This window comes from Cavia porcellus, unplaced genomic scaffold (assembly GCF_034190915.1).
Source record: "Cavia porcellus strain 051 isolate PalLab524CR breed Dunkin Hartley unplaced genomic scaffold, mCavPor4.1 scaffold_28, whole genome shotgun sequence".
Classification (NCBI taxonomy): Eukaryota; Metazoa; Chordata; class Mammalia; order Rodentia; family Caviidae; genus Cavia; species Cavia porcellus.
This window is the reverse complement of record NW_026947511.1, coordinates 28,070,568-28,091,775: the sequence shown is the minus strand read 5'-3', so window position 1 is coordinate 28,091,775 and position 21,208 is coordinate 28,070,568. Positions and strand designations below refer to the sequence as shown.

The 21,208-nt window shown below is 45.4% G+C and overlaps 1 protein-coding gene across 3 annotated transcripts; it reads right to left on the bottom strand.

The window, feature by feature from the left end:
• Positions 1-981: 981 nt before the first annotated feature.
• Fam241b (family with sequence similarity 241 member B) lies at positions 982-3,815 on the bottom strand. 3 transcript variants are annotated; one of them, XM_023566729.2, is made up of 4 exons: positions 3,674-3,815; positions 2,384-2,511; positions 1,466-1,783; positions 982-1,236 (listed from the first exon to the last, which is right to left on the bottom strand). In XM_023566729.2, the coding sequence occupies exons 2-3, from the start codon at positions 2,474-2,476 to the stop codon at positions 1,514-1,516; spliced, it is 363 nt and encodes a 120-aa protein (XP_023422497.1). In that variant the 5' UTR covers positions 2,477-2,511; positions 3,674-3,815; the 3' UTR covers positions 982-1,236; positions 1,466-1,513. The 3 variants fall into 3 exon arrangements, with proteins under 3 accessions (XP_023422497.1, XP_003473750.1, XP_005005366.1); XM_003473702.5 differs by having other exon boundaries at positions 982-1,783; XM_005005309.3 differs by lacking the exon at positions 3,674-3,815 and adding an exon at positions 3,459-3,667 and having other exon boundaries at positions 982-1,783.
• Positions 3,816-21,208: the final 17,393 nt, after the last annotated feature.

Sequence of the window (21,208 nt, the reverse complement as noted above, 5' to 3'; positions counted from 1 at the left end):
CACCAGGGTGCTCACCAGGCCTAGGCCATCGGGAGTAGACACACTGCCAAACCATTTGCCAGGGCAAGTGACAGCTTCATGAGCAACCTTTGGACCACAAGCGGAGACAAACCAGCCATATTCTCCCTTCTGGTTGTGTCAGGGTCAGGATGTCCTCTCCCTCTCAGACCCCAGCTGGGGAAAAGGCAGAAGGGTCAGCATGCCCCAGGGGACATGAGGAAGGCAGGTGTCCCAATCAAGAGAACTGGACCTGCCTGGACGTCTGGGTTCCCAACACAACTCAACAGTCACCCTGTAGGTCTGGAACTCGGTCATGCTGAAAAGTGCTCCCTCTTATCTCTATATAGCCCAGGAGGAAGTGAGGTCAGCCCCTCCCACCGCACTGTCTGATCAACCCAAGGATTCTGCCTGCCTCACCTGACGTCAGGGACCTTTATCACAGACATTCCTGGCGGGGGTTTTGTGGTATCAGAATAGGACACCTTTCTCAGAGCTATCTGTGTCTATCTCTAGGTGTCACTCTGGACACGTGTTCCCTTGAATGATAGGTGTGAAGAGGAAGGGGGACTGGGCTCTTGGGGGCCTGTGCAAGGGCAGGGGCTGGGCTGGCTGGTGCCCCAGCTGTGGCATCATACCGTGCCTGCCCACTGCTGCCCTGGGCCATAAATTCCTGTGGGTCCCGCCACCCATCCTCAGGGTGGGCCCCGCCTGGTGTGGCCCTGCCTCGGGCCTCCTCTCCTCGGGGTACCTCTGGTCTGGGTTGCCCTTTGGGGGCTGCAGCACACACTCGGTGTAAGAAATACCTGAGGGGGGACTGGGTGAGAGCCCAGAGTCAGGGCGGAGCACTGCCTGCCTCTCTGGACCTCAGTTTCCCGTCCCAAGGCCCAGCGCCTGCTGCTGCCCCACCCCCCTACCCAGCCACTCCCACGTGACCGTTTCCCAGATCTGTGCGTGGTTATTTATCAACTCCTTCCCATGGACTCATTTTTACTTAAATCTATTTATTGAAAATGACACAATAAATAGAACACAAGAACCCCTTGTCATAAATAAAAGTCAGCCAATAAAAATACACCATTAAAACCAAACGGTGCTATAAAAGTCTGGAAACCTCTCCCATCTGCCCCAAGCCCCAGTCCTGGTCCCTGGGAAAGCGGAGTCAGTTTCAGTTCTGAGGATTTTACAACCCATTGGCACCAAGCTGATCCTCTTCTCGGCATCTTAGATGAAAGAGAACTGGAAACAGAATCTTTCTTACTCTGGGTTTGTGTCCCTTAAGACATGCCGATACCACCTGAAGACATCTCCAGACAACCACGGTGCCCACCCCATCTTTGGGGGATGCTGAGCTAGAGCCTCCCTCTGCGCCATGCCTGGCACAATGGGGACACTCACACCCAGGACCCCTTCACTGACCATACCTTCGAAGCCCACCAGATCCCCTCCCTGTGTGCCATTCTCATACCAAGGCCCAGCAAGTCCCTTTCAGTACTGCCCGCGTCGGCCCCGGACGTCACCGCTGGCTCAGGTGCGACACCAGGTACACAAGGCCCACCAGCAGGAGGCCACGGACTCCCAGCATCATGAGCAGGAAGAGCAGCAAGATGGAGGTCACGGGCTCCACAGCGTGGTTCCCCAGATGCCACTGTGGGAAGCCCATGTTCACCAGTTGCCGGTTGAGGTCATTGAAGGGGGACTGGGCGGCACCCAGCCTGGCACCTGCCTGCTGCTGGCGGGGACCAGGACCCCCAGGGGGGGCACCATGGGCCCGGTTGAGAAAGCCCTGGAAGGTGGAGACAGAGATGGATAAATGCAGTTGAGGCCCCAGCCAGGAGGGAACTTGGGGGCCCTGTGCTCCCCTTGGGCCTTCCTGTGCCCCTCCCTCCTTCCTCAACAACTCCAGGCCACACACACACACACACACTGACACCCCAAATCTCAACACCTGAGCCACAGACTCTCACAGCTTAGAAAATGCCAGTCTGCATTCCCCACACCATGCCCAGGAAGAAGGCGCCAGAACAGAGAGGAGAGGAAGTGACAGCACAATGGACTTGGCCCGGGCACAGCTCTTAGATTCTTTCCAGCTTCCCTCCCACCCAAAAGACTCTTTAAAAAAAGACTGGCTCAGCAGGGCTTGCTAACCAGGTGAAAGGAGACACAGCTCTTGGTTTGGAGGCTGGGGAGGCTGCCTGGAAACAGGTGGGGGGGAAGGGCAGGACAATATACCTACTGCATTTCCCCAAGTCTTGACCCAGCTCAGCTCTCTGCAGAGGATTTCAAGCTACAGAAGGTTTATGACCAGCAAGAGACTTCTGGGAGCCAAGGAGGGGCTAGGTCAGAGGAGGCTAGCCTCTCCCCTGCCCCTGGGACAGGTGCCCACCTGCCTTGGGGTGCTCCCCCTCTGCGGGGCAGTGCTCCTCACTCGAGGGTCATCATCCTGAACGATCTCCCCATTGGCCAAGATCCGCACCATCCTCCCAGGAGCTGTGGGTCCCTGCTTGGCAGCACCTGCAAGCATAGCAGGAAAGTTGGGGAGCTGATGGAGGATGCCAGGTGGTCTCCTCCCCAATAGCCCTTAACTTAGTGGTCTGCGACCAGGGTCCTGAAAGTCACGGATGCTTCAAAATGCCAGGAACAAAACAACTTGAGATCAAGAGGTAACTGCTTTCAGTGCTGCCCACCTGAGCAGGTGCTGTCTGATTAATAAAGGGGAGAGATAAATGCAAGTTGTTTGCCACATGAAAATCCTTCTCCAGGTGTTTCATTGCTAATCACCAGGCAGCAGGACCCACTATGTGAAGTCCAACAAGGCCACCTCACCTGGGCCAAGCCAGCTCCTCTACATAGGCACCCGCACAAACCCCACATAGCTGCTGGTGGCTTGCAGGGACCTCACATCTCTGGGCAGCAGAGACAGTAAGAAGCAGGGTCTCTGGCTCTGGGGCCTTCTCTGGAGTCCAGGGCTCCAGAGTCTCCAGTATCTCAATTTCCCTTCTGTTAAAATATAGATAGATACTGATATAGATATAAAGATCCCAGAGGCTGCTCCCCCAGGGAACAAACACCCAGGATCTGGCCTTCCTCCCTCCAGGTCGCCGTGAGATACTGGCTGCTCAGGGCCACTCTGTCCACTGCCTGGCGGGGACCACGCAAACCCACTCAGTCCCTGTGCCAACTGTGCGGAAGAGGCAGGTTTCCACGGTCCCCGCCTCCCAGGGGGCACCAGTCCTTGCTCCGCTAAAGGAGGAGGGGCCGGGTCTTGCAGAAACACTGAAAGCGGATGCTGCGGCGGCTCTACCCTGGGTTGGGGTCCGTCCACGCGCCCCCCCCCCCGAGTCTGTGTAAAGGCCATTTTCCCAGGAGATGGGCGCAGTGTTCATCTGAATTCTCCAAAGCATCCGAGTCAGCCACCCCAAGAGGGATCGGGCCCCAGTTCCCTCGCCCGCGCTCGGTACCCCCCACTTTGCAGCCGGCCGGCCCGGGTCTTCCGTCGTGTCTTTGTGCCTCGTCATCCGCCCCGCTGGGTGGCCCAAAGGCGCGGGCCTCGGTGCACCCGGCCCCGCGCGCGGGAACCGCGGAGGGCGCTGCTAGGACCTGGCGGGGGCTCGGGTCCGTCCCGCCGCGCCCGTAGGGAGGCGCCGCGCCCCCGCGCTCCCGGGCAGCCACCCACCTGAGCACCGGTCGGTCGGGGCTCGGCGGCGTCGGCTCTTTCCGCGGCTGCGGCCGCTCCTCCTACCTGACCTCACAGGAAGCGCGCGGCGGGGCGCGGCCGGGCCCGGTGCTGCCACAGCCCCCTCTGCCGGCCTCGGGGGGAAGCGCAGGCTCCGGGCTGGGCTGGAGGGGGGGACCCGGTGGGTGCAGGGAGGGTGGACCCGAGGGAGGTGGGAAAGCAGGACGAGAGGCAGGAGTTGGGAAAAAAAAGAAAGAGAAGCAGAGCTCATGCAGGAGAAGCTCAGGACTGGGGACAGTCCTTGGTCCTGGAAGGAAGGACACAGGCTGAGCCCACCAGTGTGTTTGGGGAGCCCCTTGAAGTGATCCAACCTTGCCTTTCAGAAGCCCCGAGCCCCTTTACCGACGAGATGCGGTGAAAAGCAGCACCAGAAGTGACAGCGCGGGCGATCTGAGAGACACCCTGGCCATAGCGACATTTTAAACCCAATCGCCAGGTCATTCTAACACAGCTGGGTCTGAGAACCACTGCTTCCAAGAGCAGAACCCCAGGAGGGGACCACAAAGCCAGGAGCCCAAAGATGAAGGGAGCTCTGAGTACTGGGGCCAGGCGTGTGCCCAGGAGACGAGAGCTGGTGCAGCTGCTGCCAGAGATGCCACCCAGCCGGAGAACTGCAAGAGTGGAGAGGAGGTCTCGTGTCCCTCTGCAGAGGGCTCATGCCTGGCCCCCAGTCCTCTGAGCAGGTCAGGGGATAATTGAGCTTAGACATGGACATGTCCAATTAAAAGCACCTCAGGGGGACTGTAAATCACTTTTTCTGCCTTTTTACCTCCTTCAGGTGTCCCCCTGCTCAAGAACCTGCAATGGTTCCCTTTGGTCAGCTCCAAGTCCTAACTCACGGGCAGGACTTAGGCTGCTGACAAACTGGCCCCAGCACTCTGAGTAGCGGCCCTCTCATGCTCCCTGAAGTTCATCAGAAGAGCCCTGCTGTACTTGGCCTGCCAGCCTGCCAGGAGGTCCTCTCCACCCAATCTAATAATAATAACAACAACGCCTTCATGTGCAGGGTCTCTACTGGCTCCAAAGTGTTTTCTCAAAGCCCGCTTCATTCTTTTTGGATTACAAAATAGGAAAGGTAGGTGCCATTATTTCTCTTCTGTTGATGAGCAACTGAGGCTCAGGCACACAAGGGCCCAGGGGGAGGTCAGTGACAGAGCCAATGAAGGCAGAGCACCACTTCTGTGTCTGGGCTCTTTGTGCCCATGGGGCAGCCTCTCCTGAGTTTGTCTCATCTCTGCAGTTCCCTTGCTTGAGGGCACCCCTACCTTCCAATGCCATCGGCCCAGAACAGGGCCCTAGGTCATGCCTTCACCCCAGCAGGGGTGGATAAAAATATGCTTTGGCCTTCTCTTTATTGCTGAGTTCATACTTAACCAGCGGATGACGCAGGTCCTGGTCCCTGCTCTAACTCTGCCCTGAGGCAGAGAACGAAATGTCACCAGTGATGACGGACGGTGATGCCTGTCTTAGTTACTTTTTACTCCTTGCTGTGACAAAATCAGTGAAGCCCAAGTTGGGAAAGGAAAGGTTTATTTCTTAGAGTTTTTGGAGGTTTCAGTCCACACTCAGTTGGCTCCAGGGCAGGCGAGCATGGCTAGGCCGCAGGTCATGGCGGCTGCAAACAACAAGCCGGAACCAGCAAAGGGCAAGACACCTTCTTCCTGCCATTACATCACATCCTGTCTCCGCCCCTATGTGGGTGGAGCACTGACACCATCAATCCAAGCACTAGACAATGAACCATCACAAATGCACCATGCAAACTCATGAGGCCTGGGGGACACAGACATAAACCACGACAATGCCATTTCAAGTCAATTATTCTGCCTTTTTCTCCTGCTGCTTTCCCTTCCCCCAGCGCTCAGAGAACAGGGTGGAAGTGAAGTGGAGCCGCCTGCAGGGCCTACTGAGGAGAGGTCACTGTCCCCTCAGAGACAGTGTCAGGCCAGGAGGAATGATGGGTGCACAGATGTCAAGGGCTGGATCTCACAGGTAGGGACCAGACCCAGAAGAGGGAGTGGCCAGATGATGATTGTGGGCAGATGGGGCTCTAACCGGCCTTCTGGAGATCTCGGGGTTCCCCGTGGCTCAGGTAGGATTCCTGTGCCAGGAACAACAGGAAGTTAGAGGTTGCTGAGTGTGAAAGGTCAGGCAGACAGGCACGGGCTGCTGACTCTCACCATGGACTGGAAAGGACAACCACCAGGGCTTTAGCATGCCAGAAGACTGGAGTGGCCCACAATCGCTCCTTTATATGAGAGCCCCCTAAGACCTAAACCCAACCTGAGGTATATTCGCCTGGGTGCAGGATAAACTGCTGGGACGCAAAGATTCAAATACACAATGACTCGGACAAGTAGATGGGCAGTCCAAGTCCAGCGGGAGACTGCTCTACAAGACCAGTCTAGGACACGCACTCCTGTACCATTGCTTCCCCGCACCACAAGGCACTGCCCTAATCTGCAGGTGATACTGGCTCCCCAGCTTCTTCAACACATGCCGCCCACAAAAAGAGGGCAGGAGAGGAGAACTAGTGATCTCTTTTAAAGACAGTTTGAGGATTTTGTTTTGTTTTCTTTTGCAGTATTGAGGGTGGAATCCAGGAGCACTGGCCATTGAGCTACACTCCCAGTGCTTTGGCTGTTAAGTCCTGAGAAAGGATCTCACCAAGCTGCCCAGGTTGGCTCCAAACGTGATCTTCCTGCCTCCAGCCTCCCTAGTGGCTAGAATTACAAGCTACTGTGTCACTGACATTCCATTGGCAAGAGCCAGTCACGTGGCCACTGTGCAGTATTATTATCTGTTCCATTCTTGATGTCCCTGTTTACATCTGCATCAGTGCTTGTGTCTTTTACTCTTGCTAGAGGTTTGTCGGTTTTGTTGATCTTTTAAAAACTAGTCTTTGTTTAACTGCTTTTTCTACTTTTGTCTTTCAGTTTTTATTTTGACTTCTGTTACTATTTTTACTATTATTATTATTTCATTGTCCTGCCAATGTTGGGTTTATTTCTTTGCCTAAAATAATCTAAGTGGAAGTGGGAGCTTAGATTATTGATTCAGATTTCTCTTTCAACAAAAATATTTAGTGCTATAAATTTTCCTCCCAGTACTCTTTCAACTGTGCCTCAAAAATTTTAACATTTGTTGTTATTTTGGTTTTTGTTTAGTTCAACATTATTTTTAAACTTTCATTGCTTCTTTCCCTTTAACCATGATTCACATACTATAACGTTGTTTGGTCTCCACATATTTGGAGATTTACAGCCACTTTTTAATTTCCAGTTTAATGCCTTTGAGACCAGAGAATACTCATACTCTGTATGAGTTCGGTCTTTTAAATTTATTGAGATTTGCTTATGGATATGATTTATCCCTGTGAATTTTCCATAGATGATAGAAAATGTACTTTTTGCAGCTTTCCTATGGAATGTTCTATAAATCTCAATTATGTACTGTTGGTTAATGGTGTTGTTCAGTTTTTCTAGGTCTTTGATGATCTTCTGTCTAGTCGTTCTATCAGCTGCTGAGAGGAAGATACTGAAGTCCCCAGTAGCTTTACAGATTTCTCTATTTCTCCTTTAAATTCTGTCCATTCTTTTTCCACACATGTTGCAGCTGTTACTTGACATATGTTTATGTTTGATATGTCTTCTGGGTAGATTGACTACTCTATGATGTGTGATGTCTCTCTGTCTGTGTTATTTTCCCTACTTTGAACCATGTCCTGCTTTCCTTTAATGTTTTCATGATACAACTTTTTTCCTTATGTTACTATCAGTTTGCCCTTTGTTGTATTATTGAAATGAGTTTCTTATGCACTGCACGGTTAGCTCATGTTTTTTAATTTTACTGTGCTAATCTTCCTTTTATTTGGATTATTTAGATACTTACATGGAATATATGTGTTATGTTAGCTTTCCCATTGCAGGGACACAGTGTCCAACACCACAGTTTAATAGGAGAAATTTAATTTGGCTTATAGCTGCAGGGGACTCAGTCCATGATTAGCTGGTTCCGAGGCAGAAACATCACGGGAGAGTAAAACAGAGCAAAGCCACTTAATTCATGGTAGCTGACAAGAAAAATAAGAAAACTGGAGTAGAGGGGCCAGGGGGCTAGGGACCATGTACAGCACCCGAGGTCGTACCTCCATGGCCCGCCCAGACACACCCAAAAGTGGGCCTTTCCAGGCCCTTAGGTCCCAAGCCAATCAAGTTGACACAGTTAAGTTTAGCCACCACAGTTATTGATATGTTAGAGGTTAAGCCTGCTGATTTGTTTTTTGTTTATGTTTTTCATTTCTCTGATTTTTTCCCTGTGGAAATCCTACCTTCACTCACCTATGGTATTTTTAAGAATACCTCTTTGATCTGGGCGTAATGGTGCATACCTAATAATCCCAGGTACTCAGCAGGCTGAAGCAGAAGGACCACAAGCTTGAGGCGAGCCTGCAAAACTCAGCAAAACCTTGTTTCAAAATAAAAATAAAAAGGACCTAAGGTATAGCTCCATAGCGGAGATTCTGTGTAACACGAATGAGTCCTGGCTTCAAACTCTAGTGATGCTCTTTTCTTTTCTTTTCTGTTTTCTTTTTTAATAGCTATTTCTGGCTTAGGAGCAGGCAGGGTCTAGTGAAGGGTCATCAGACCCCATGTCTGGTAAAGAAGATGGCAGAAGTCACTGAAACAGCCTGACAAGCAAAGGACAGATGAGACAGAAATACAGAGAGGGGCAGAAAAAACTTGAGGAGCTAAAGACAAGGCTGTGAGGAAGATCCTCTGGCCACAGACAGAATTAAGAAATCTGAGGGAAAGTAATTTGTTCTTGTGCCTTCAATGCTGTGACCTTGATTCCCCTATTTCAACCTCTAGAGTCTCTGCCATAACATCTTCTGCCTCCTACAGCTAGAATGAAGTGTTGGCTTAGAGTCTGTTGTATATTTAAGAATTAAATTTTGCAAAATAAAAGAATCTCTTTGTGTGGTTCATTTAGGTGTTGCTCTAGGCATTAAATTATTTTTTAACTTTTGTTTTGTGGATAGGCAGGGTTGAGACAGAGTCTTGCTTCGTAGTGCAGGCTGGTCTTGAGCTCACTGTGTAGCCCAGGCTGGCCTTGAATTTGCAGTGATCCTCCTGCCTCAGCTTCCTGAGTGCTGGGATTATAGGTGTGTGCCGACACAACTGACCTAAATTATATAATACAGTACTGATGTCATTGTTTTAGTAGCTGAGTATATGAATCTACTACTTTTTAAGTGCCTTTATGCTCTGTGTTATAATGTGACTGTGTTAAATATCTCCTCGTTTTTATAATTCCACTTTTACTCACCTATGGTATTTTTAAGACTGTTTAAATACATTTAGAACTGCATCACAGAGTTACAGTTTTTGCTTTAACTTTAATTATAATTTCTAAAATTCAAGGGTGAAGGAAAGCCTGAATTTACTTATATATTTACTTACCACAAGAGTTTCCTTCCTAATATTCTAAGTGTCTCTTTTAAACATTTCTTCTCTCTGTTGGAAAAACTTCCTCTAGCCATTCTCTTAGGATAACTGTCCAGGTAACAAATTATTTTAGTCATTTCCCATCACTGGGACCAAACACTCACACCTTAAAGGAGAAGAGGTTAATTTGGCTCACAGCTCCAGGGGGTTCAGTCTGAGGCTGGCTGCCCCCAAGGTAGAAATGTGCAGCAGAAGGGCCTGGCGGAAGAGAGCTGCTTACCTCATGGCAGCCAAGAAGCAGTGAGAGAAGGGAAGAGCCAGGAGCTAAAATATACCAGTCCTTCCAAGTCAGGCCCTCAGTGACCGCACTCCAACCTCTGCTTCCTCCTAACAATGCACTCAGCCATGCTCACCAACCACTGAACCCACTCATGAGCATGTACCCTACTGACCCACTCACCCTGCAAGCACATGCAACTCTGGGGGATATTTTAGAGCTAAACTGTAAAACTTACCATGTCATTTTCCCCCTTTCTGTTGTTCCAAGGTTCTTTATTTTGTTTCTTTTTCTCTATTTGAAGAACTTCCTCTAGCCATTCCCATAGGATAGCTCTCCTGGTAACAAATCATTTTAGTTTTTTCTTTATCTGAGGGTATCTCCATACCCTCTATACTCCTGAAGGGTAACTCTCCAGGGCTAGCAATCTATTAGCCATTCTTTCAGCACCTGAAAACACATCATGCCATGTCTCTATAGGTTCTCATGGGACATCTGCTGTCCTTTGAATTACTTTGTGTGCTTTCCCCTATAGATAAGGCATTACTCCATTGACTGCTCTCAAGATATTTCCTTTGTCTTTTCAAAAGTGTAACTAAGATATGTTTTGATGAATTTCTTTTTGAGGTTTTCCTATTTGAATTCACCCTGCATCTTGAATTAGTAGATTTGTATCTCTCACCAACTTTGAAAGGTATCCTCTATTATTTCTTTAAATTCTTTTAGGCACCCATCTCTCCTCTTTCTCCTTCTGGAACTTTAATATCACAAACATCAGACCTTTTGTTATAGTCCCACAGGTCTCTGAAGCTCTGCTCATGTTTTTCCCCCTTCTCTTTTTGGTCTGTTGTTCAGATTGGGTGATTTCTGTTTTTCTATCTTCCACTTTATTCTTCCTCTTCTGCTGTTCTCCCATCTATTAAACCTTTTATTTTTGATTATTGTTATGGCCTACACCTAGATGTCCCCTCAAGCCTCATGTCATCATAGATGGAGCTTTTTGGAGGTTGCTGGATCTACAATGTATGACGCTGGGATCAGGAATGTGATGCTGGGATTGATTCCTGGTGCAGTGCTAGGATTAAGGATGCCCCAGCCTGGGTGTGAGTGCTGCACACCCTAAGGGTGGGTAGCCAGGACTGGCTTTAAGGACCAGAAAGAGGGTTGCTATGGCTGCCGCTTGTCTCTTTGCTGCTTTCTTCACTGTTTTTTTGCTGCCTTCTGCCCATCATGAACTGTTTCCCCTCTGCAATGCCCCTTTACCAAAGCCACCCTGCCTTGGAGCCAGCCAGCTACTATCATCTGATACGCTACAAACTGAGCTTCCATAAATCTTTTTTCCTTTAATTTGAGGTGTTGGATATTTTGTCTCAGCAACAAGACAAGAAAGCAAGACAATTATAGCTTTCAAAAGGTCAAAAATTTCCTTTTGGTTCTTCTTTACATCTTCTATTTCATTGTTGAGCTTTTTCTAGTTTTTTCACGGTTTTGAGCATGTTCATAATTTTCTCACTGAATTATTGTTCATTGAAGCATTTTTATCCTGGTTTCTTTAAAAATCTTAATAAAATAATTCTAACTGTTCTGTCATCTCAGCATTGGCATCTATCTTTTTTAGTCAATCTGGCAATTCCTTTGTTCTTAGTTTTGATAAATGATTTTCTAATGGAACTGGACATTTTCATGCTATGGCTCTTATCTAAGACTTACGTTTCAGCTGGGCTGCCCTGTTACTGCTCCGTCAGAGGAAATAGAGGTACCACCTGATTAACGATGCCATACTTAGGAAGTCCAATTCCTTTTGTCACTCAAGTTCAAGGAGGGACTCTCCTCACTGCTCCTGGGGAAGGTGGGGGTTCCTGTTCTCCAGGTGGTTTCCACTGACACCCTGAAGAGGAGAAGTTTTTACCATCTGGTGAAAATGAGAGTCCTGAACCCTTGTTGGCCTTCTTGGACACAGTTCTACTGGGGACACTGACCGCATATGTAGCCTCACGAGAGGAGAGTCTAGGCTCACCACTTGGCTTTTGAAGATGTGAGCTTTGTCTGTGGTGTCTGCCTGGAGTAGAGTGATTATTGTCTAAAACTGTCCTGCATTGCTGAGTACCTTTCCTAGGATTTTGGCTATAGAGAGCAGCCTTGTAGAGGGCTTTTATTATTTCCACCATTGGTTGAATCCAGCTCGCCACTTCTTTGGCTCCTAATCTGGGATACATGAGTCAAAAGGGAAGCCCAGGGAACTCTCCTTTCCCTTCAGTAATATGAATTTCCAACCAGTCGGCTATCTTCTGTCTACCTTTTGAAGTCTTATGCTTGCTTTACCCATATATGCAATGTCCAGAATTTTTAATTATAGTGAACAGAGAAATATAAAAGATTTACTCCATCTTTCTGGAAGCAGACACCCAACTTAAAAGTTATAGAATGTGAGGCAGTAGGCTGGGTTATAGCTCAGTGGCACAGCACCTGCCTGGCAAGCACAGGTCCTGAGTTTGATCTCCAGTATAAAAAAAGACGAGGCATTGTGAATGTAGTACAGAAATAACAAGATGACCAATAGGAAGACGGAGTCCAGAAACAAATCTACAAATTGGAATTTATGATAAAGTGGAAGTGCAGAACAGTAGTGGAACACTGATAATTGGATATCCCTATCAGAAAGAAAAATGAAATTGAACCCTTACCTTACATATTCACACTGATGAAAAATAAATTCACCAGCCCTGGTAGCACAGACCTGTAATGGCCAGCACATTGATTGGGCACATTATAAAATAAATTCAAACTCCTTGTAAGATTTTAAAATTATTCAACATTCTTATCAGAGAGATACAAATCTATCATGAGAGATTCACACACCATATTACACAGACAGATCATAATTAGAAAGTCTGGCAGCACCATGTACCAGTGCTGATGGGAAGCAGTAAGTGTGTTCACACACTGTGATGGATGTCTACATCAGTGCAACCACTCTGAGTAGCAAAAAGACTTGGGACACAAAAATGAATGGTCTTGTGCACCAGGTCACGTGTGCAAGCATTTTTTATTATGAAAACTTTTTAGCAATTCAAATGACCATCCTGGTAAGATGGGCACATTGTACTAGATTCATATAGTGTAATAGTGAACAATAATAAAGACTCTGAACTCCAACTCTATGCAGAACTATAGCTGAGGCTTTTAAATACTCAACTGAACAGAAGAAGCAGGAGGCAAAATAGATTTTACAGCACGATTTCATTTGTCAAGATCAAAAGAAGGTAATGTTTGACTCTTATTAAAGGATGCATACTACAGTAATAAAAGTATAAAGAAGAGCAAAGAAAATACCAAAAATAGTAGTTAACTTCAGGAAAGAGAGACAGGTTGTAGGCCGCGAAAGGCTTGCCTAAGCTGGACAGGCCATGGATGCTGACGGTGCTCGGGTTCTCAGTTTGGTTAATGGCCCCAGACGCTCACTTTGTGATTTATTAAAGTGCTTGCGGAGGGAAGGAAGGAACTGAGGGGGAACTGTGTATCCAGTATTTCAATGGGTCTGCTCTCCCATTGGAGGCAGCCCAGGAAGCAAGCATGGACTGTGAGGCCAGTTGACTTGGATCTGAATTCTCTGGCCCTGCTACCAACTTGCTGGATGACCTTGTGCAACTTGCTTAATCTCTCTGTGCTTTCATAGTCTTGTACATAAAACAGGATGGTAACATTACCTAATATGAGGATTAATCACTCTCAGGCATGCAATAACAGAGTATAAAATGAGTGAAATCTCTCAAGTACCCCTGCAGTACTGGATCCTCTTGTGGGCTTCAATGGGCCAGTGAACTTCACACACACACACACACACACACACACACACACACAGCTCTCAGGCCTCCCCTCCACCTATAGCCAGTGTGGTTACTTGTAGCAGAATCTCCCAGTGAGGTCTAGGTCAGACTGTAAACTGAGCTAGGCTGAGCCCCAGCTTAGGCAGAGTCCTGCTGGCCCTCATTGGCGCCTGCTCCTGCAGCTGGGGCAGGCGCGTCGGACAGTCTGGCACAGGAACCCAGGCAGCCTCTGTGGCGCTCGGAGGTCAGAGTGTGAGAAAAGAGGAGCAGGGAGTGTGGAGGAGCCAGCACGTCTTGGACGCCTTTCATTGTCCACAGAGGAAGGAGCAGAAACAGAAGGGTGGGGGTGGGCTGAGCAAAAAAGGAACCAAAAGCAGCAAATGAGGCCAACCGAGCCAAGAGCTTTTTGTGGGGTCTTAATTAAGCCCTGAAGGCCCATTGTTCCTTTCAGGGTGAAACATATGTTCAGGGCCTGGCTCAGGTTTGGGACTGGAATTTCAATGGTGCTGGGCCCTATGGTCCATGGGGGAGGGGGAGGGGTGGACAGTCCCTAAGCCATACAGGAACCAATAATGTGTCCAGCACAGCCTCTGCCACAGTCCTCTCACTCATAAAACAACCAGAGCCCCCACCCCAAGGTGGGAAATGGTGGGGCAGAGCAGGGCCACCTGCATCTCCCAGGTTTGTACTTAATAGTCAGTGTGACCTTCAGTGTGACCTTGGGATTCCACCTTGTGCCACTCAGAGAAGATGTAGACATCACGAGGACCAGGAGCAGGAGCCATCCAAATGGCCAGGTATCCACATCAGGGCCTTCAGGAAGCCATGTAGAGAGTTAAGACACATGTCCTTGGGGTTTGGAGGATGCAGAGCTGGTGTCCAACTCACATCCGGGAAGTCTGAAGGGAAGGAGCTGGAGCTGCAGATGCCCTGAGATGGCAGGATGAGAGAATCAGCTCCCCTAGGAGCAGCAAGCCCTCCTAGAATGTGGAAGGCAAAAACATCTGGGAATCCCTCAATCAGGGTGGAGAGCCGGGGAAAGAGGAGGACAGACAGGCTCACTTGAGAGTACAGACAGGACTCCCCAGAAACCAAGAAGTAGAGGAGGGGCTCGCCCAGGAAAGACAAGCAGAGAGGACATCTGTGCCAAGGGAACTGAGAGATGCTTAGTACTAGGATGGTGTGGTAGTTTGGGTCTTACATGTATCCCAGAAGTTCATGTGGTAAAGACTTAGTCTCCAGCCTGTGGCACATTGGAAGGTGGTGAAATCTTCGAGGTGGAGGTCTTAGGTCACTGGGTGCTTACTGCTGAAGGGGGTCATGGGACTGGATTCCTCCCACTCTTGGCTTGCTTTGTGGCTGATACACTGAGCAGTTTTGCTCTGCCACATGCTCCTGCCACGATGTATTACTTCACTACAGACCCAAAGCAGTGGAGCCAACCGCTGATCATGGGTTACAACCTCCAAGACAGAGAACCAGAACAAAACTTTCATAAGTTGTCTTGTCTTGCCTATTTCTTGACAGTGATGGAATATTAATTGATATAGATTGTCTCCAAGGAACCCAGAAAAGTACTTGAGGAGTAAAACCATCGACATTTCAGAGTTTCCAAACCCAGAGAGCACCAGCACCAGGTGACAACAGAGGGGTCAGGCAAGACCATCCTGTGTCTTCTCACTCCTACCGTATCAGACAGAAGCTGGGGAGGTGGACCAGAGAAGGAGCAGAAGAAGGCAGCTGATCAGTCTCTTACACATACTTGTCTCCCTGCAGGGAGCTCAATCTGCTGCCGTCTGAGCTGAAGAGAGGACAGCCAGAGATTTTACCCACCGGCAATAATGAATAATTTTGAAGAACAATATGAAAGAGAAGGGGGAGGTGTGATACAGCTGCTTTCTATTTCCATTTTAATAAATCCAACTCATGCAAAGTCCAGCTGGAGACACACAGTCAGTCCAGTTGCAGACATATAGTCTTGGAATGATGACCATCAAATAGAAAGAAGCAAGGTACAGGGCGATGTATATACCGTGGTATCTTCTAGCTCAGAGAGGGAGAATGTAAATACAAACTAGCAAATGAAGAACTAAATTTTAACCAAGGAAGGAGAATCAAAAATCTAACAGTCATTTCCCATAAAAGAAGAAAGACAGAATTAGAAATTAAACTTCTCTGAAAGTCCATGGTTTTGTAGTTTTGACTTTGGAGCAATACAAACATCTTATATAACTATTAAAGTTAAATTTAAAAATTTTAAGTGATAATTAAAAATAAAAAACAAAATGAACTGTAAGAATTTAAGTACATATCAAGGTGTGACCTAAGCACACAGAATTAGTCCAAGTCATTTTAAAACACAGTAATGTTAAAAAGAAAAAATAGTAATGTGTCATAATGGCAAAAAACTACTTCAAAAATATCTACCTCAAGCTTATCTTGTCACCCCAGATGACAGAGAAGCCAGACCGTGAGACTTGGCAAAAGGACAAGGGACTCTGATGATGTTTGCAGCATGTAGTCTTCATAGAGGAATGAAGCACACACCTAGCCCAGGAGTCAAGAAAGCTAAAGAGCACTTAGAAGGGTCCAGAATACAGCTCCTGTCCCATGGGCATGTGACAACATGTGACAACGGTGTGCATAATCTCTCCGGTGCGTGCCTTGATAGTCTGAGTGTAGTAAGTTAGATGTGGCTGCTGTTTCACTTTGCCTTTGAAGTCTTATGCAAAATGTCCATTATGGTGTGTGCAAATAAACTGTGCAGAGAAGAAAATTCTAGAAAATCTAACTCTGGTTTGGCTAAGTTAACTGTCTTGATCATTTTCTTGTCGCTAGATACACACACACACACACACACACACACACACACACACACACAGCCCTGACCAACCAACTTCAAGGAAGAGACATTTGTTTGGGCTCGTGATTTTGGGAGCTCAGTCTATACTTTGCTGGCTCCAAGGCAGAAACTGTATGACAGAGGGACATAGAAGAGAAAGGTTGTTCACACAGCAGAGAGTAAAGGGGGAGCCAGGGAAGGAGATGCAGCCTTTAGGTCACACCCGGTGATCCACCTCTTCTGATAAAGGCCTACTTCCCAAGAGCACATTCAGCTATGGATTTGTCATGAAGTAAGTGATGAGCATATCAGCCCTGTGATCTAATCACCTCTCGGAAGGCCCACCTCTGAACACATGAGGGTTTGGGGAGACATTTTAGATTTAAACCATAACATTAAACCACTACAAAAGCACCAGGGTAGGACACTGACTCATTATTCTGAGAACAGGTAAAGAAATGAGTTGAGCATTCAACCTGCCTTTCCCATGCACGTTGTATTTTGGGGCGATCGCTGACCAGTGCTGATTTACTCCCTTCCCTGACAGTTGACAGGCGTTTGGCAGGGTACTCTCCAGGAGGCTGGCTCGGGCTTGTTCACATTGTCGCTTCAGAGCTCTAAGTTTGAGGAACAGAGTATGTCCTAGTGAACAAATGCTAAAAACAGACTTTATCTCTCAGAGGAGTCTTAGGTTTACAGGAAAACTGAGAAGTTACAGATCGTTTACCATATACTGCCTGCCCTAATACATGCCCCATTATCAGCATCCTCCCACCAGAGGGACATATTTGTTACAACTGATGAATCCACACATCTTTGTTATCTAGAGTCCATAGTTTACATGAGGGATCACCTCATTGCACTTACATGGATGTTAACAAATATGTAATGGCATTCACAACTGGAGTATCTTGCAGAATAGCTCTGATGCCCTAAAAGTCCTGTGAACGCCACCTCCTTGTCTTATCAGCCCTGGAAACCACTGATCTTGTCTCCATAGTTTAACATGTCCCAGGATGTCATACAATGTAGTTGAAATCATACGGGGTGTAGGTTTTCATGTATACATTTTACATTATATACTATGTAGTTAATAAGGTTAACTTATTAATATGCACTTAGTAATACACACTTAAGTTTCCTCCAGGTCTTTTTATGGCTTGCTATCTCATTTCTATTTAGTGACGGATAATATTCCGTTGTCAGGGTGTACCTGTTTATTTACCTAAATACCTACTGAGGGACAACTTGGTTGCTTCCAGATTTTGGCAATGTGAATAAAACTGTTACAAACATTCATGTGCAGGTTTTGTGTGCATTTTTAATTGGGCAAATACCAAGGAGCATGTCTGCCAGACGCTATAGTAATAGTAAGTTACCATAGAGACTGCACCATTTTGCATTCCCGCATCTGATGAATGTGCTCTCCTGGTGTTCACACTTCCTTGCCAGTATCTGGAGCACCAGTGCTCTGGATTTTGACCTCTCATAGATGCACAGAGCCAGCTCATTGTCCCTGTTCTCATTTCCCCGATGGCACGTGGAGCACCTTGCCACATGGTGCCCTGCTATTTGTGTATCTTAGGTAAGGTATATGTTAAGGTCTTTGGTCCATTTTTAAAAACTGAGTTGTGTTGTTGAATTTTAAGAGTTCTTTATATATTTTAAATAACAGTGCTTATGAAAATATGTTTTGCAAATATTTTCTCCTGGTGTGCAGCTTATTTAATTCCTTGATAGTGTCTTTTACAGAAAAATTTAATTTTTTTGATTTTTAATAAAGTTCATTTTTATCAGTACTTTATTTCATAGATCATGTCCTTAGTGTTATATCTAAAAAGTCAGCTCAAAAATCCAACGTCGTCTATGTTTTTTTCTAGACCATCTTCTAGAAGTTGTATAATTTTGTGTTCCACCTTTAGCTGTATGATCCATTTTGAGTTAATATTTTTGGTAAGTATAAGGTAAGTGTCTAGATTTTATTTTATTTTTTACATGAATGTCCAGTTGTTTCTGTACCATTTATTGAAAAATTCACCTTTTCCTTTGCCTTTTCAAGGATGAATTTATAACTACTTTATAATCCACCATACCTATTTTTCTACATCTCCAATAAATTCAGGCAGCTGTGGTTTTTAAATTAAACTTTATAGTTTAAGATCAATGTAATTTCACAAGCTATTTTAAGAAATAATGCAAACAAATCAATTATACTCCTTATCCAGTTTCTCCCAGTTGAAGCATTTTGCACAATTATACTACAATATCACACCAGTGTCCTGACACTAATGCATTCAAGGTGTAAAACATTTCCATCACTGCCAGGATTTCTCATGCTGCCATTTATAGCCGTAGCTCCTCCTTAATCCTTGCCAACCACCAATCTGTTTGCCATCTCTGTAATTTTGTCATTTCAAGGACACTGTGTAATGGGATCATTTTGTATGTAGGGAAGTAGTCGTTCACTCAGTATTATTCTCTCAGATGTGCTGCTCTTGTGTCCATCTGCGTAGTGGTTCATTCTTTTCATTCTGCAATAGGATCTTACAGTGTAGATCAGTGATGGGAAACTTCCTAGAGACCAAGTACAAGCCAAACTACAACTCAAAATTTACTTATTTATTCCAAAGTGCCAACACTGTGATTAAACTGGAACGCTCAGCCATTGGGGTGCTGCTGGGGTGACTTGGCTCGCACAGCGACAGAGAGGGCTCTGTGTATCCACTGCAGCATGCGGGCCACAGGTGTGCCACCACTGGGATAGGTACACACTGTCTGTTTAATCATTCCTTGTTTCCAGTTTGGGACTCCTAGAAATCAATCCACTCTAAAGGTTCACTTATAGTTATTATGAAGCAAAAGATTAAATAATTCCTAACTAGCAGCATGGATAAAATTGGGGTTCTTTTATGCACTTGTTTCAGAAATGTGTGTCTGTAGTTTCTGCTTGAATAAGGATGGATTTGATATTCTGAGAAAAAGGAAAGATTCATAGACAATTTTCTGTGTGAATAGAAGTCTTTATTTTCAGATAGGATTGTTTAGTCTTTTACTGTTTAGTTTTAAGAGCATGTTCCCACATTCCATAGCTTGTCTTTATATCCTTTAGTAGGATCTTTCACAGAGTAAAGATTTTTAATCTTAAAGTATGATTTATCTAATTTTTTTTAGTCTTGCTTTTGATATAAGATCTGAAAGTGCTTCATATACTTACCCTAGATCCTAAAGACTTTTATGGTCTTTTTTCTACAAGTTTTATAATTTTATGTGTACATTTAAGCCTTGGGTCTATCTTGGATTTATGTCTACAGAATATATATGACACATAGATTGAGTTTCTTTCTTTTCATTCTTTAGTAGTTGCCCCCCCCCCCAAGAAATGTCTACTTGTTCTGTCAACATTTGTTGAAAAAGCCCTTTGCTCCATTGGATTGTCTTAGGGCATTAATCAAAAAATATATTTGTGTGGTCTGTTTTGGGATTCTCTGTTCTGTTCCTTTGATATATATGTCTAACCTTCCACCAATACAACACAGTCTTTATTATTATAGCTATATAGTTTTAAAGCAAATTAACAGCATCAGTCTGCTTTTTCTTTATTTTTTAAAAATAGTAAAATCCAACAAAACAAAACAGAACAAAGCTAATTAAAACAAAGCATCAAAACTGATACAGAACTTCAAACAGGATACTAGGAAAACAACATAGCTCCCATAGTATACCTTATCTTCATAATAGTCGTCCATTCCTTCAGGTATAGCAGAATCAAAATGAAAACAAAACAGAATAAAACCAGTCAAAATAGAATATTGAATAAAGCAAAACAATCAGAACAAAGCAAAACAGCGAGAACAATATTGGTCTTCAAAGACAAGATAGGAGGAAATCCCCCATATTTGCTGTATTGCATACAGTCATCCTCCCAAGAGATGCTCAGGCCACTGGCCCCAGACCTGCAGAATCAACCAAACAATACAAGCATTTAGCTGTCTTGTGTACCTTAGTTGCTATCATCCTGTCCTCTGAAACATTGGGTTGCTTACGGGGGTGGGTGAAGGGGGTAGATTGATTCTCTTGATTCTCAGCCTGCATTCTGGTAGGCTCACGGGAAGCATTGACCTTTTGCTTCCTGAGAGCCATGCAGCTTGCATGGCTTGCCAGAAAAGTTGGCTGGTTGGCTTCTGCCAGTCTGCTTTTTCAAAGTTGTGTTAGCAATTTTAGTTTGTTTGCCCTCCTATGTTCATTTTAGAATAATATTGTTATATCTGCAGAAAAAAATCTAGATAGCATTTTAATAGAAATTGTATTAAATATGAGGGCCAATTTATAGAAAATCTACATCTTTACAGTGCTGTATCTTTCAGTTTATAAACACAATATGTCTCTATTTTGTTAGGTCTTTTGCCTTCTTTCATTATGTAGCTTTATGTATGTAGTGTAGCATTATGTAGCTTTAGCATACAAGTTTATGCATATTTTTTCAGATTTATACTTAATCAGGATTATTTTTACAAAGATAGTGTAAATGATACTGTATTTTTAGTTTAGTGCTCACATGTTCATTGATAAAACATAGAAATATGATTGACTATTTTTGTATTTGTCTTATATCCTGCCACCTTACCCAGATTCTGGTCCTAGGAGGTTTTGTCTTTCTCTCTTTCTGTTTTTCTTACTTTATTTGTACATTTCTTGAGATTTTCAGCATACGCAATTATCTGAAAATAAGAGCAATTTTGTTGCTTCTTTTTAAATACATACACCTTTCCCCCTTGCTTTGCAGTGGCTATGACTTACAATATTGTGCTTAATGAGCAGTAACAACAGACATCGTTGCCTAGTTTCTAATCTTATTTAGAAAGCACCTTTCACTATTACCATTAGCTGTAGGTTTTTCAGTCTTTTTTTCCCTCTGCCTTCACTTGCTGAGAACTTTTATCATGATTAAATGCTGGCTTTGTCAAATGATTTTTCTCCCTTGATTAATATTATCAAATTATTTTTCTTCTTTAATTCATTCATACTGTGAATTACATTGATGTATTTTCTAATATTGAATGAACTTTGCACAACTAGCCATGG

Coding starts and splice junctions, on each gene's coding strand:
- Fam241b (XM_003473702.5), bottom strand. CDS start 2,476: ATGGTGCGGATCTTGGCCAATGGGGAGATCGTTCAGGATGATGACCCT. Junction 1,784..2,383: donor GGGGGAGCACCCCAAGGCAG/GTGGGCACCTGT, acceptor TCCACCTTCCAG/GGCTTTCTCAACCGGGCCCA.